At 36.8% G+C, this 16,161-nt stretch overlaps 1 protein-coding gene across 1 annotated transcript; it reads left to right on the top strand.

Annotated features, from left to right (window-relative positions):
* Positions 1 to 261: 261 nt before the first annotated feature.
* Positions 262 to 14,903, top strand: LOC106169324 (multidrug resistance-associated protein 1). The gene is made up of 32 exons (XM_087017771.1): positions 262 to 520; positions 1,304 to 1,486; positions 1,764 to 1,886; positions 2,074 to 2,211; positions 2,588 to 2,776; positions 2,970 to 3,031; positions 3,267 to 3,395; positions 3,552 to 3,821; positions 4,118 to 4,295; positions 4,699 to 4,953; positions 5,333 to 5,398; positions 5,567 to 5,704; positions 5,953 to 6,099; positions 6,415 to 6,499; positions 6,865 to 6,931; positions 7,201 to 7,327; positions 7,479 to 7,655; positions 7,877 to 8,044; positions 8,662 to 8,851; positions 9,187 to 9,277; positions 9,520 to 9,646; positions 9,948 to 10,155; positions 10,449 to 10,577; positions 10,955 to 11,136; positions 11,371 to 11,570; positions 11,946 to 12,078; positions 12,388 to 12,489; positions 12,708 to 12,854; positions 13,211 to 13,369; positions 13,654 to 13,820; positions 13,959 to 14,153; positions 14,356 to 14,903. The coding sequence occupies exons 1-32, from the start codon at positions 461 to 463 to the stop codon at positions 14,465 to 14,467; spliced, it is 4,704 nt and encodes a 1,567-aa protein (XP_086873897.1). The 5' UTR covers positions 262 to 460; the 3' UTR covers positions 14,468 to 14,903.
* Positions 14,904 to 16,161: the final 1,258 nt, after the last annotated feature.

Genomic DNA, 16,161 nt, shown 5'->3' with positions numbered 1-16,161 from the left:
GAACTGGATTATTCCAGTTGTGTTTAAAGGGTTAATAAGTCAACAAAATAAATAAATAAATAAATAAATAAATAAATAAATAAATAATTCTGCCTTAGGCACTTGCTCTCCAACATTAGTGTCTTTATCATACTTACGTTATTGCACAAGATGCTGAAATCAGCGTACCGGTAATATGTCAGCAGTGAATACAAAAAGCGTCAGTTCCGTCATTTTGTTTACTCAGTTGCACAAGATAGTGAAATCTATATCACTTGTCAGTAAGTGAGGTCCCTTACCTTGGTTAATCATTAAACAGGTTGATAAGACAGCAAGAGTCCTCCTTAAGACAGCTCCATATAGCAGTGGCTTGAATTAATATATCTAGTACTGATAGCAAGAACATGAAACCGTTCCAGCCACTATAGACCTGCCGCCTATAAAACAGATCTGTAAGAAAAGATTAACCAGACTTTTTGATATGGAGGATATATACTGGCCAGGTTTTTGTGGAAATGGCTCAAGATATACAGCGTTCTGGGTAAGGAATTTATGTACGTGTGTGTGTCGATCAGCAGCTATTTGTGTAGTTTTAATTTTTCTTTTGTTTATGTGAAGTTTATATTTGTAGTTGTGCAAAAATGAAAGCAATTTTTCTTTTTTTTGGTTTTTTTGCCAATTAGATTACCTGATTTACCCTAAATGATGGCACGTATCAAATCAGCCTGTACAGGGATCGGATTTGCTGTTCCTAAATGTATGACCCGCTGTGACAGGAATGGTAGTCAGCTGGGAACCGTGGTCCGTTCCCCATTGCTTTGTACATTCGTCCCGTATATACACCCCATTATTCTGACTAACCCTAACCTATACTAATCATATGAGACCCGGGGCTTCCATTCAAAGGATTATCTTTCTTCTCAAACCGGCATGAAACTCAGCCACGACTAGGCTACTCTCCACATGTAGGAGCACGTGTTGAAAAATTAACTGGGTCACAATTGAAACACAGGCCTTAAGATAGGTGGGTTTTAGACCTGGCAAATATCATTCTGACGACGAGTAAAAATTATCAATGACGTACAACAAGAAACTGAGACTATTTTACGTGCTTCGATATGTTTCATCTATAGACTGGCTGACGAAGGCACGTGATAATTTTTTCTGATGCCCACCTGTTACATTTTGACAAAAAAGCAGCTGGGGAATGTAAATGTACATTGGTATTTTGGTTATCGTTATGTAGTACATGTATAAAATGGAGGCCTGGCGTGATACTTTCCCATGTGACGACACCCTTAATTGATATTTGCTCTCTTTACAGAGTTGGAGTCTGACAGTGAACACCAGTAATCCTGACGTCACACAATGTTTCCAGGACACAGTGTTTGTCTGGGTGTCCTGTGGGATTTTCTGGTTGTTTGCCCTCTTTTTCATCCCAGTTTTATCATCTAAACCCACCGTACATAGGATACGCGACGCCGGGAAATTGAACCTTGCTAAAATGGTAAGTAAATGATTTATTTTCATTTGAAATTAAAATGTTTTAGATGAATGCATTGATAGATTAATGGAATTGAGGGATGATAAACAAGAGAGAAATGTGTATTATGGGAAGAATACATAGTTAGTTTATTTGTCTTTTTGTTCTTACTTTTCATATCTTAATGAATTCGAGCTGATACTAAAGGCCATTTTATTTCTTTTTTTCAAGCAACAGCTATTGTCTGATGGTACTTTTTATGTAAAACTCTGGACGTAAAGATTGCATTAAAATATTTCAGATCCTGGGCATTTTGCTATGTCTGACCTCCATTTTGGATTTGTTAAAGTCCTTCAGCGAGATACCAACACACCCCACACCACCATCCGCCTTCGTCGCACCTGCCATATACGCTATCACATTTGTAAGTCTATTTGCATCTATTTTAGATTAGCGTTCGCTATATAGCAATATATAAAGGTTAACCATTTGGAAATGACTCAGAACTGACTTTTTACACTTCATAACTTATGTATGTGTTTTATATCTATGTTTTAAAGATGTGTTCCATGTATAGGGGAAATATCGAATGGTTGTCATTTATATTGAAGGGAATGTCATCGTTTCTGATCACATACGAGTTTAAGAAAGGAGAGGTGTCCTCAGCCATGTTGTTCATCTTCTGGTCCATACTTCTCCTACTAGGGGGTGTGTCACTAAGATCTAAAATAATGCAGGTGCAAACTCAGGTGAGTGTTCACATACCTTTGTAGGTTTCTGATTTTTGTGTGTTCCTAATTAAGTATATATTTACTTTTATCATCACCAGTGCAAAACATAAGGCAAAAAGTGAATAGAAGATCTTTTAGAAACTACATACATGTACCTCGGTGTTCTTGAAATGAATAATGACTAATGGTGCAAAGACGCCAGGGTGAAGTCATACATGTAAAATGCCCTAAAGAAACTTATAAGTGATGCAAAAAGGCTTACCCAATACGATTATGATAAAGCTGTTATTTAAAGTGAAAGCTTCTCTCCTGGTAACTAGTGTGACTTCAGATACTATTATGTCTAACAAAGTCTTACAACCTGCAATAACGACAAGTATTTGCTTCTTCCCAGGATCTCGACAGTATGTTCCGCGTGGTGACGTTCTGCGTTCATTACTCCTGCATCGTGCTTGAGTTCATTTTACACCTGTGGGCGGACCCCAAAGCGCTGCCAGAGAGCACACCTGACTGGGGAGAGTGGTCCGAAAAACAACCGATATTGATAAAAGCTAAACCCTCAACAAAATCCAGTGACAACAGGGTAAAACGGTTTATACTACTCAGTTTTCATTGTAAAAATTATAAATTTACTAGTTAACTTTTATGTATACAAAGGATATAAAAAACCCATATCAAGATTTTAAAGATAACTATAAATTCGTTAAAAGATAACCGTGATCATGTGTGTATAGGAGCAACGTATTGTATATCATTTTATGTTGTTTTCATTTCAGGAAATCACACCAGAGATGAGGTCTTCTTTCCTATCCAGAATTTTATACTGGTGGATAACAAAGTCAGTAATGGTTCTACATACTTCATAATTTGATAATTTATATCAGACTGCTGCAAAGATCTTTAACATTTTATTTGAGAGTAAAACCAAAGAAATATTATGTATTTTGCAGTTATGCATTTGCCACTGAACTTAAATACATGCACATTTGTTTATACTTACATGCTTGTGTGCAAAAACTGTTACGTAACCCCTATTGTCTGTTAACCGTTTATTAAATATGATCTCTTCTTAGACTTGTAATCAAGGGATACAAACAGACTCTGGTGTTTGCTGATATGTACGGACTGCTTCCTGAAGATTCGAGTGATGTCATTCTTCCAAAGTTTCTGAGAGAATGGAGAAAAGAGAAAGTGAAAATGAAGTAGGTCTTTATACTTTTCTAAGGAATATGTATTGATTGGTTCTTTATCCTCTGTTCCAAAATATGCATCCTTTTTGCAATATGCATTCTTTTCTTGCGTGTATTTTATTGCTCATTGCAATGAATTTTAATTTATTTCATATTCATTACAATCAGTACAACCAGTAATTCGGCCGTCCGTTTCACCGCAAGTCACGACTGCAGTGGCACTCCCAATGGATACCAGAGCCACCAGATGGGGAACGGGATCCCTTCTGCCAAGACAACCCTAACTGATACGCTGCACGTGGAGACAATTGCATCCACACAAGGACAACCTAGTTTGCTTATGGCTCTACTACGAACGTTTGGACCTTACTACGCTATGGCCGCACTGCTCCGACTCCTGTTTGATGCAGTCACATTCGTCAACCCAATGCTGTTAAGGTATGTGGCAATCCAGTTAAAAAACCCATGGCTATTTTTATGTGTTCAAACATTAAGATGGGCTTGTCTTCAGTTCAAGATGAGGATGAACGTCCGACATATATCTACGGATCATTTTTTGGTTATTTTACTTTTGATTGAACTGGCATCTGTTATTGCGAATGGAAACTGATTATTGTAAACGTAACATTTGTAGTTCAGTAAAACACACTGATGAGAACAATAGCACCCGCATTGATATAAACCAGTGGTGATTGATTTATGTTTATTGTTCCTCTGTACATTTCCCCTTTCAGTCTGATGATTACCTTCGTAGAAACTGGCGACCCGCTCACGTGGCGGGGCTACTTGTTGGCCGTGGTGATGTTCTTAGTCAGCATGATCCGCTCTCTGCTCAATCAAAACTACATGCGAATTTGCTTGAGAGTTGGGCTGAGGGCGCGCACGTCCATCATAGCAACTGTGTATAGGAAGGTGTGTTTTGTCATACATTAAGTTGATTTTGTTTAAACTGATTCAGATAAAATTACACATGTACATGTTATTTCCACGGCAATGCATTGAAACATTTACGGTTTTGTTTTCCTGCTTTGCTACATCCACACAAAAGGTGTGTTTATTTACCGGTAGATACATTTTACAAAATATACAGTACTTTGAGTTATGTTGTATAGAAAGGATGTTAAATAGATTATGACGCGGTCTTTACTACGTTTTTTTACATCTATAATTTTGGGTAGAATCGACCAACGTGTTTAAGCTACTTCAGATACCTCGTCATGTTTTTTCACATGCTTAATTTGTCATTAGTTTTCACCACATGGTGTTGAACTTTGTAAGCATTGTTGTTCTATAGACGTTACTCTATGTCGTTTAGTCACTGAAATTAAGCAGTGCTGCGAGGAAGAAATCAACAGTCGGGGAGATTGTCAACTTAATGTCAGTGGACGCCCAGAAGATGCAGGAATCGCCCATCTTCTTACACTTGATTTGGTCTTCGGCCATAGCAATCATCGTTGCTCTAGTGCTGCTATGGGAATATCTAGGTGTGGCTACATTGGCGGGTCTTGTTGTCATCATACTTCTCATACCGTTGAATGCTTACGCCGGTACACAGATAAGGGCGCATCAAGTAAGGTTTATTAATTTTGTATCCGCTTTTTAAAACTTATTCCATGTCAATGTTTTTTTTCTCTTTGTTGAAACATACAAAAATAGACAAGGTTTTATTATGTATTAATCATTCATTGCCCTGTCTTTATATATTTTTGCACTAAAAAATCATATAAAGCAATTTTCTTTTTAATAGAGGCATTTCAAAAGTACATTCATAAGAAATAAGTTGCGCATATAAGGGTACGTTGAGCAAGTTCTATAATTGAGCTTATGATACTCAAATCAGAGCCAGCTGAAAAGGTGATGCATTTGTGATTGTAAAATTCAATTTGTCTCACACCTTTCACAGACACTTGAGTGAAATGTTTAAAAAATATTTGTTTACTGTTTTGCAGGTTAAACAGATGTCTCTGAAAGACCAAAGGTTGAAAGTTCTCAATGAAGTATTAAACGCCATAAAGGTACACAAAGTGTTTAAAAAAAGATTCGAAAAGTGTTTCATTAAAATTTATAATATAGCATAATCATCATCTTCAAACGGTTTTTTTTAGCAAATTTGATATGCTATTACAATACCATCATCAAATATTGATATCACTTTGAATACTTCCTTATATTTTTCACGGCAGATTTTGAAGTTGTACGCTTGGGAAGAGTCGTTTCAAAGCAAAGTCACGGGTATTCGTGACACGGAGCTTGTTTCTTTGAGAAACGTACAGATTGCCAATGCTTTCACATCCATCATTTGGTTCTGTGCGCCTTTGCTGGTAAGTTAGACAAGATCCAAATAATAAACAAATAAACTAATTTAAAAAACACATTTCAAACGTTCCAATTAATACAAATGACGACCTTTTGCGAGTTAAACAGAAAACAAAAAAAAAATGGAATCGTGATAATTGAAATGAAAATGTGTCAATATTTGCAACACTGGTCTAATCAAAGAGGTAATGAATGTCACATACCACACCAGTTTTTAGTATGGTCATCTTATCCTTATGTTAATTGCTTCCAGATGACTCTGGCCAGTTTCGCAACCTTTGTCCTCTCAGATCCCAACAACGTTCTTGACCCAAACACAGCGTTTGTGTCTTTGTCCCTATTCACCATTGTCAACAGTTATGTGAGCGCCGTCCCCATATCTATAATGTACCTAGTACAGGTAGGTTTGTAGGCTTTTGGGGATCTCTTTTGCAAGCCGAAGAATCCTGCATACCAATGCACAAGACCGTCGACCTTGCGTTTCGCTACTAAGCATGTCCGTCTATCCCTGTCTACCCGTCCATTTGTCTGTCTGCTTGCACTGGCTGTTTGCCTTTAGTCCACTGCGTTCAGGGGGAAAAGAATTGTTAATGAGTGAATAACACAAGTGTTAATAACGATTATCACTTTTATTAATAATATTTTATTGCTGATAATGATACTTTTAATACCGATATCATAATGGTAAGACTATATTATGTCAATGATTTCCCAGGCTGGTGTTTCCATAGGGCGTCTGAATAGATTCCTCAAAGAAGAAGAACTGGATACTAGCGTGGTCGATAGAACCTCGTCAGCTAGTAAGAAATACTTTTCCATTTGAACCATGTTGTACAGTTTCGTAAAAAGAGAAAGTGAAGTTTCTAATTTGGGATATATTTCCTATGCAAACATGTTAGACCTTAAAGCCATGGAAAAAACAAGGATATTTCAAAAACGTGCTGTTGACGTGGGCTATTATGCAGCGATGCTTCATTCGAGAAAAAAATCTAAATTTAATAATTATTTTTTTTTTCTATATGCTCAGAATCTAACCTCCGGATTATCAAATGATATTTGACGTCTTCAACTTTGCTTCAACTTCGTATTACATTAACGTACAACTAACATCCATCTGATTCTTTACATGCAGCTACGATAGAACTTTGATTATTATCCTATTTAGATGGCACCATATCTGTGACGGATGGCACTTTCAGCTGGGACAGAGATGAACCGACAACACTGCAACAGTATGTAACGAGGGATCTTTGAAATATGCCTTGAAATATTTCCCAAACTACCCCTAAGCTACATGATGTTGTATTAAATATTCCAAGAGCTTGATCAAACTAGCACCTTAAAAATATAAGATATCCTTGAATTAAATACTGTATTTGGATCTCTCTCTTTCTCTCTCTCTCTCTCTGTGAGGGAGAGAGATTGTGCATTATTTGAAAATGTCACCTAACAACTAGCTTGAACTACTCCTTGATATGGTGTTCAAATGGTTCCATTCCAGTATAAATATTGAAATCCCCCCTGGCTCTCTGGTGGCTGTGGTGGGCCAGGTCGGAAGTGGGAAATCCTCTTTACTGAATGCTTTGCTAGGAGACATGGAGCGTATATCAGGAAAAATTAATGTAAAGGTAATACAGAGCTGTATCTTTTTCTCTGCGTGTGCGTGTCCTTCTGCGTGTGCATGTTTGATGGCATGATAACAAACAAATTGACTGTCAATAACTGCTGAAGAGGTTAGGACATCAAATAAACAATAACAAAACAATAACAAAATTTTAGGGTTCATTGGCCTATGTTCCACAGCAAGCATGGATACAAAACAAAACTGTCAAAGACAATATTCTGTTTGGAAAACAGTGGAACCAGTCCTTTTACAGGAAGTGTCTTCGAACATGCGCTTTAGAACAGGATTTAAAAATCCTCCCCGCTGGAGACCAAACAGAAATAGGAGAAAAGGTACACCGTTTTTACAGATATTATAACTCATTAATATATGTATTTAGATAACAAGTTCTCGTGTGGTATTACAAATAATACCATACATAACCGGATGAAATATAGCTTGCGCATATACTTACAACTCTACTTGCCATTGACATGAATATAACATTTTAATTTGTCATCTCTTCTTGACTGATCTCTTCTTTGCTGTCCATATTCATTTCTGAATTTATCAGGGTGTAAACTTAAGTGGTGGTCAGAAGCAGCGAGTGAGTTTGGCCAGAGCGGTGTACCAGGATTGTGACGTGTACCTCATGGACGACCCTCTTAGCGCAGTAGACAGCCATGTTGGGAAACACATCTTTGATCACGTGATTGGGCCGGAAGGGCTGTTGCAAGGAAAGGTATGATTCAGATCAGGTTACTGTTTATTAATTGGGTTTTTGTCAACGCTGTTCATTTAAGGGTGTGGAAAGGATAAGAACATTTTTTAGATAGCTCGGCGCTGACAGGCATTCTGCATATTCGATTCAGATTGCATTTTGCTTTACCTTAGTTGCTCTGCATTTAGTAAAGTACTTTGACAACACTGGTTTTATTTTTGAATTCTGAAAGTATTTGAAGATTAAGTGGACTTAAACGGAAAATCTAGGCATGAGCATTAACCAAATAATTAATCAACTTTTAGGCACAAACCAGTTTATACAGATATCTTGTAGTCATACATGTAACTTTATGTTAACCTCTGGACTTATTGGGTTTATTTGTTCCTTTCATACTTTTATAATAGCAATTTCCAGATATAAAGCGTTTCTTTTTCAGTCCGATTCTTTTCTGAATGAGAAGAAACACATGTTTTGAGGACTACAGAAAATACACAAAACAACACAGTTTGCAGTAGCTTGTCAACCAATTTGCTCTCTCGTTTTCATTATTTTCATTATTAGAAATACAAGGGCGTATCATGTAATGGACGTGAGAAAAATTCATGAAATTGTTCACAATACCAGCTTACTTTCAGACGAGAATTTTGACCACAAACGGCATCAGCTTCTTGCCAAAGGTGGACGCCATCATAGTTTTGACCAAGGGAGTAATATCAGAGATAGGCACTTATCAAGAATTGCTGAGTCATAATGGTGCCTTCGCTGAATTCATAAAGAACTACTTGAACGAGAAAGAATCTGAAAGCGAGAGTGAGGAAGAAGAGGGTAACAGAAAATATTTTTATATGTTACAATTTATAATTATAATTTCATTTTAACCAAACATTTTATCCTGTAGCATAAGGTAATATATTATGAACATTTATTTTCGAGTTTGGAAGTTGAATTGAATTGCCCTTTTCAGGCAACCCTAAAGAAGAACTATATTTTATAACTGTCCTTTGAAATAATGTAGAATTTAAAAAAATACCAACACATACTGCAATATGTAAAATGGCGTGCATTTTTTTTATAAGTAGACATAACTGAAATGACACAATGTTTTGAGGAAAACATTCTATAAACTATGGCCTAATCAACGATTAATTGTGACGCTGTAGATATGCGATCGCAGCTAAGACGACAGATATCGGTTTTGTCGGGTTCAGAAAGTGGGAGCGAGCAGGACCACCATGTCCGGAAGCGGAAAAGGTAAGGGGTAGAAATGTAACCCTAGAACTAGAACTCTTAAAACACGTTTTCCATTCCCACTGATCATGATGGTCAAAATGTGTATCGATTACCAATATTCTATCGGTGGAAAATTGTGTTGTGGGAATGAATAATTTTTATTGAAATCTGTGCATATACTTGTATATTTTGGTAACAGTAGTATAGAGTGTTAACACTGCAGTCAAGTTGTACCTATACGGCTCATTGATGTCTTACGGTAGACAAATCAGCAGGCAGACCAGTAAGCAGACTAGTAGGCAGACCTCGTTTGGCGAATCAACACATGCGCAGGAGGTTATGAAGATTGGGGAGCAGTTGATTGAAGAGGAGCATGCTGAAAGGGGAACGGTAGTTTTTTTTCTTTTCTTTTTTATTGGGAAGAACAAACAGCAGCGGTATTAGTCCTCTTTTATACTTTGATCGAAATGGCCTCTTTAATCACAAATCAAAACTAGTGCTTAATTGTAACATTAATTTTAATTGCTCTATTGTTCTCTCATTGCATTGCCTTTTAAGTCAGTTATAAATATTCTGGACCAAATAACATACACGCACCGTATCAAAATGTCAAAATCAATTAACAAATCTGATGCAGTGCTAGTCATAACCAAATGTCCATTATTGATGTGCCCTCTCTTAAATTTTCCAGGTAAAATACACTCACATGCTGAGTTATATTCGCGCCAGTGGACTTAGGGCTATCCTCATGGTTACGATTGGATATATTGGCTTTGTATCTTGTCTGATTGGTGCTAATATCTGGCTGAACTTGTGGAGCAATGACCAAGTCGTTAACGGCACCCAACAACTTACTGATCTCAGGCTAGGTGTATATGGGGGACTAGGGGCGGGGCAGCGTAAGTGGTCAAAATTTCACTCTATATGTAAAGGTATGCGTCTGATAGTCATGTATTGATGGAAATTGGTGAACTGAAAAAGGAGTTCATCATTACTTTTAAATACATGTATAAATCCCTTGCATCTGGCGGTTTTTCCTGGGGTTTAAAATAAAGATTGGGCTTTAATACAAAATATTATGCAAATTGAATACAAATATATATAAACTTAAATATGCCATTAATTGCATTTTCAGCTGAAGTATGTCAATAATATTTCAATGACATTATGGATATTCTTCATTACATTCCAGTGTCATTTATCGTCGTTCAGTATTTTGGGATCGCTTTTGGATGTGTGATTGCTTCAGGCACCATACACAAGTCTTTCCTGGAGAGAATAATGCGGGCACCAATGTCTTTCTTTGACACGACACCTCTTGGTAAGCTTGGTGTTTTAAGGGGATGTCTGTATTTTTTTAAAGCAAATAGATTACGCAAAATGCATCTTAGCCTTGCCTTGGCTTCAGATGGCTGTGCACTTCGAAGTGACATAATCAACGTTAGCCCCACTACCTGCACTTTGACAAGAAACATTTTCTTCATCTCCTAAGAAATATTTCTTTGACTAGATATTCAGGAAAAATATTGTTTTTCTATCAGATGTTTTAGTAGGTACATGAATTCGTTTAAAAAAGGACAGAAAAGGCAAAAAACATTATTCGCAGGTCATCTGAAATGAGAGTCTAAAGTATACGATGTGACACATTACAGATTCGAAAGTAAGTTATCAATAAGTTTGCTCTTCCGATGCCTTCAGGTCGCATCATGAACCGTTTCTCCAAGGACATGGAAACTGTAGATCTCAACCTCCCACACACAGTGGAAATTATCCTGGCGGCGAGTGCCCAGGTTATTGCAGTTGTCGCCGTTGTCATGTACAGCACGCCTATTTTTGCTGTAGTCTTACTGCCGTTAGGTGTTCTCTACTTTATGACACAGGTATTGGACACTCTTATATTTGAAACTTACCCATACAGATATACTAAGATTCACGGTGGTCGTCAAAATACTGTTAAAAACAGGCGCACTCATATGCGCTTAACCTGCATACACGGTTAACGTCTGTCTACGTTATTTTCACCAACCCATTTGAAAATCATTCGCAGTTCAATTTGTACAGCGTTCTGCAACCGATATGATTCAACTTTTTTTCGCATCATTTCATTGTTGCAGAAATTATACCTGTCATCTGCTAGACAGTTTATACGGATTGATGCTACAAAGAGATCCCCAATATATTCCCATTTTGGTGAGACTCTAATTGGAGCGAGTTCCATCCGAGCTTATCAACAACAGGAAAGATTCATGCAGCTCACCGACAAAATGATTGACGACAATCAGGTGGCCTGGTACGGATATATTATGTCAAATCGGTGAGTATAGGGTATATGGCCCTTCCTGCTGTGTAAAGTAGCAGAGAGTGTAATGAGGAATATTTGATTTCTGTTGATAACTGATCACTGTCGGTGCGAAGCGATATTTGGCGCTATTATATAAGTTATTCGGTACGAACGTAGCATATATTGAAAGGTTGGACAGTGTATGTTGATGTACGCTTAAAGATTTAGCCAAATATTTTAGGTGGGTAAGAACTATAAGAATATCTTATTATCTTCTCACATTTTGTTTTATCATCTAACTAGTTGATATAAACCTGTTTCAAACAAGATATATTTTGTAAAAAAAAAAAAAAAAAAAAGACATTCCTCGCTTCCGCACATGTCACTGAATATGCCTTCTACCCTCAGGTGGTGCGGCGTTTTAATGGAAACATACGGGTGTTTTGTCATCCTGTTTGCCGCCATATTTGCTGTCCTGGCAACTGGATCTGGAAGTATCACTGGAGGAGACGCCGGGATGTCCATCTCTCTGTCGCTTAATGTGAGTGCAAAGTTAGTTAACATCTGTCGGCGTGATATACGCATTCCCTGGTCAGCAAATAATTCAAATATCCTAATGTCATTGTAAACAATGCAGTACCAGTGCAATGCCATTCTCACACTAAGCCGTTGATGATTGCCTGGCTATTATAAATAATAAACTGGTCCGAAGTTATTGTTTACAACTAGTCATTAGGGAATTTTAAAACTTAATTCCACCCCAAAACTTTGAAAAAAGAAATCATCGTATAAATGCATTTGTTTTGCATGGAGGGTGACACTGCTTGTATATATTGGACCTATATTGTAGGTAACTCAAATGCTGAATTACCTTGTCAGAGCAAGTTGTGACTTTGAAATCCAAGTAGTCGCTATAGAAAGGATCCAGGAGTATTCAGCAGTTGAAGTTGAGGTAATTCATTTTTCATTGTGGTAAATCGTTTCGTTTATATTAAATAAACACCTGAAAGTTAATATTTCACTTAATCGATTTATATTGGAAATAACTATATACGGTACTTACAAATCTTAAATGTTATTTGCACCTTGCACCTTCAGATATACACAATTATCTTTCAACTCATAATCACGAATCATGTACCTATAATTGAATGCACTGTCCACATCCAGGCCCCTTGGGACATTGATTACCGCCGTCCACCCCCAGAGTGGCCACAGAAAGGCGAGGTCCAGTTTGACCAGTACAGTGTCCGTTACCGGCCTGGACTGGACCTTGTGCTTAAGAATGTCACATTCCAAGTTGAGCCTGGAGAGAAGGTATGAGTAAAAGAATTGTCACCGATTGACTCCTTATCGTAATCACCGCTTACTCTTAAATAAAAGGATCCCACGAAAATAATCAAGAAGACGACACATGTAGATTTGTAAAATATATACATTAATCGTCTGCTGTAAGTAGCGATATTGCTCTTTTTAGAGAAAGCTGGAATATTTCTGAATATTTGCATGTTAACTGATATTTTGTCGACGTAAGATATGACAATGAAATGAAGTAAAAAATTAAACAAAGGACTTTTGATTCATTGTCGGTATATAGAAAATTATTTACGTATACTAAATCATTTTCCTGTTACTAAGGGTAGTAAGAAAGAATGGCCTTTGTTTGTTGTCAGGTTGGCATCGTTGGACGCACAGGCGCAGGGAAATCTTCACTTACTTTGGCTCTGTTTAGAATCATAGAATCAGCAGCAGGTTGCATCACTATAGATGGCATTAAGATAGCTGACATTGGATTGCATCAGTTGCGGTCAAAAATCACAATCATACCACAGGTATCGTCTATGTTCTGACGGCTCTCCTCTCCTTTAATATCTTTTTAAAGGGTATTCAGTTAGGCGTTGAAGCATGTTACCTCACTCTCGCGAATTAAATATTTGCATAAGATTGCCACACTGCCTATTGAAAATTCGAGACCATCTGACAACTTGAACAGGCACAGGCAGGTCTTGGGTTGGCAATTAATAGAATATTTAACATTGTTTGCTGTATCTCCCAACATCAACACCAAAAAACTATTTATCTGAGTTTTGAATGCGTGTCTCCTTCTTCTTGGTAGGAACCTGAACTATTCTCTGGGACATTGAGGTCAAATTTAGATCCATTTGGTTTGTACTCTGATCAGGATGTATGGAACGCACTTGAGCATGCGCATTTGAAAGGATTTGTGGCTACTTTGCCGGCAAGACTGCAACATGAAATATCGGAGGCCGGAGAAAATTTGAGGTATAAGCAAAATTCTACATCAGTTCATTTATCACCGTGATTTCATCTTTTATTTGTCTGTAATAAGAAATTTAATTGGAACGTATAACTATATTTAAATTGATGAAACGATTAGAGGTCTTTTCTCCCAATTTTCAGTGTTGGGCAACGGCAGTTAGTGTGTCTAGCAAGAGCTCTTCTTCGGAAGACAAAAATCCTTGTTTTAGATGAAGCAACTGCAGCTGTTGACATGGAGACGGATGACCTTATCCAATCCACGATTAGGTCAGAGTTCAAAGAGTGCACGGTTGTAACTATAGCACACAGACTGAATACCATCATGGACTATGACAGGTAATTGATTGCTTCATGAAGCGTAAACTTGGACGCGTGTGTCCACCTTTTAAATGCCAAAAAAGTTATCTTCACAGAGCAGTTTGTTTTTTTGTTTTTTTTTCATTCTACAAGTAAGTGCTGTACATACCATGTACAATCCTTTTTTAAACGATTATCCATATGTTAAAAAATATCCAACCATATACTACAAATATTGCAGGGTCTTAGTACTAGATAAGGGTACCATTAAGGAATTCCAACCACCCAGTGTGTTACTTCAGGACAAGCGGAGCACGTTCTATGGAATGGCTAAAGACGCGGGACTGGTCTAACCCGGACATTAATATACTTATACTGTACATCTCATAGTTGAAGAATTCTTGAGTTGTTTTCCCTAGCAGATATAAGTGTATAAAGTGAACGAATATTAGTGAAAAGGGTGTATCTTTGGAAAAATGACTTGTCTTACCTAATAGTGTGTATCTTACACCAGTAGTGCATTTAGAGACGGGTAATATTTTCCAAAAGATGCCAGTGACAAATGGTTATTCAATAATGCGTCCCATGTAATTTTGTTAATCCCGTTTCTGATTGTTTAAAATTATAATATTCTGCATTTTAGTAATGACTTTTGAAAACAGCATGCATAATGTGACATTTGAATTCTCCAATAACTTAATGTTATATGTTCCACTGAGAAAAATAAGTTATATTATCTTAAACCAGGATCGGGTTGTGAATAGAGTTAATAAAAGGATAAGAAAATGATGTTACAGTTTTGCTGTGAAAGGTAAGTATTAGAAACATCTTAACCTTACCAGAAACTAACACAATTGCATGCAGTACTGCAATGTCACATGGATTTCCATCGGACCTGCGAAAATGAAATTTTAATTTAGGTGAAAAATCAAATGATTGGCAATATGATTTATGTACGTCATCTCTTGATAACTACTGTCCTTTGATATTCAATATGAAAAAGAAATGTAACCTAGCTTGCACTACATTATGATAACAGTAAAGACAAATATGGGACAACTGCAAATAAAAAAAGTTCCAGCTTTGGTTTAGAGCAAGTTTTAATTGATTAAAGAGGGTCTAACGGATTTAGCTGGATATAAAGCAAAAAATGTATCTGAAATATTATCTCTTTTGTTATGAATACCAAGGTATAAATTACACCAATCGTTTGAAATGATAAATACGAAATGATAGGTATACGATCAATTTTGTAAAATACATTGAAGGTATTTGAAAATGACCCGAATCTATGAATATTAAAACATTCTGCAAATCTATTTATATTTCCCAATTAAAACCAGCACAGTGGTAAAGCCACTCTCATAAAAGGCCTGATGTCGATCCCCATTCTAGAATGTAAGGCCGACTATGGCGATACAAATGTTTACAGAAATTTAGAACTAAATAATTTCATGAAAATGATTTGAACATCGAATGCATTGGCCAATGAATCTTTCTTAGCAGAAAAATGTCCATTTCTTCAGGAAAGGGAAATTCGGTGCATGTATAGACACATGTTTACTCAATTATTTATACTTTGTAGTTACTATATTGTACCGCTGTCATAGTATTAGGTTTTGTAGAATTTAAACATTCTTCTAAAGAATATAGGTGTATGGTTTACGGAAGTAAAATAAAAATCTTGTTTGCTATCGATTTCGTGTAGAACCCCTTCTTGTGGAAACCTTCTATCTAGTGTTAGGTAATTGACCTGATAAGACCGCTGTGTGCATTTTAATGTACTTAAACTTATTGACATAACTGATATAGATGTTTTCTTAAGAGTGATAATTCAACCAAAGCATCCCAGTGTTCAATGACATTCTCTCCCTTCCCCACCCCCCTCCCCATAGGCTTACAAACAAAATAATTTTAAAAAAAATCAAATAGCTTTTCATCCTTTTCATGTTATCCTTACACTGAAAATGTCCCAGCGTACTATTTCATATCTATCGAGCTAAGCAGGACAAATACCTGTGTATATTTCCCTTCCTTCACCCACTTC

Source organism: Lingula anatina, chromosome 7 (genome assembly GCF_051362555.1).
Source record: "Lingula anatina isolate TDL-2025a chromosome 7, LinAna3.0, whole genome shotgun sequence".
Taxonomy (NCBI): domain Eukaryota; kingdom Metazoa; phylum Brachiopoda; class Lingulata; order Lingulida; family Lingulidae; genus Lingula; species Lingula anatina.
Note: the sequence above shows the minus strand (reverse complement) of the source record. Positions and strands in the feature narration are given on the sequence as shown.

Excerpts from the sequence above, each read along its gene's own strand:
- LOC106169324 (XM_087017771.1), top strand. The coding sequence starts at position 461 with ATGGAGGATATATACTGGCCAGGTTTTTGTGGAAATGGCTCAAGATAT. Across the intron at positions 5,399-5,566 it reads AAGTATTAAACGCCATAAAG|ATTTTGAAGTTGTACGCTTG; the intron begins GTACACAAAGTG and ends TTTTCACGGCAG. Across the intron at positions 13,370-13,653 it reads AAATCACAATCATACCACAG|GAACCTGAACTATTCTCTGG; the intron begins GTATCGTCTATG and ends TCTTCTTGGTAG.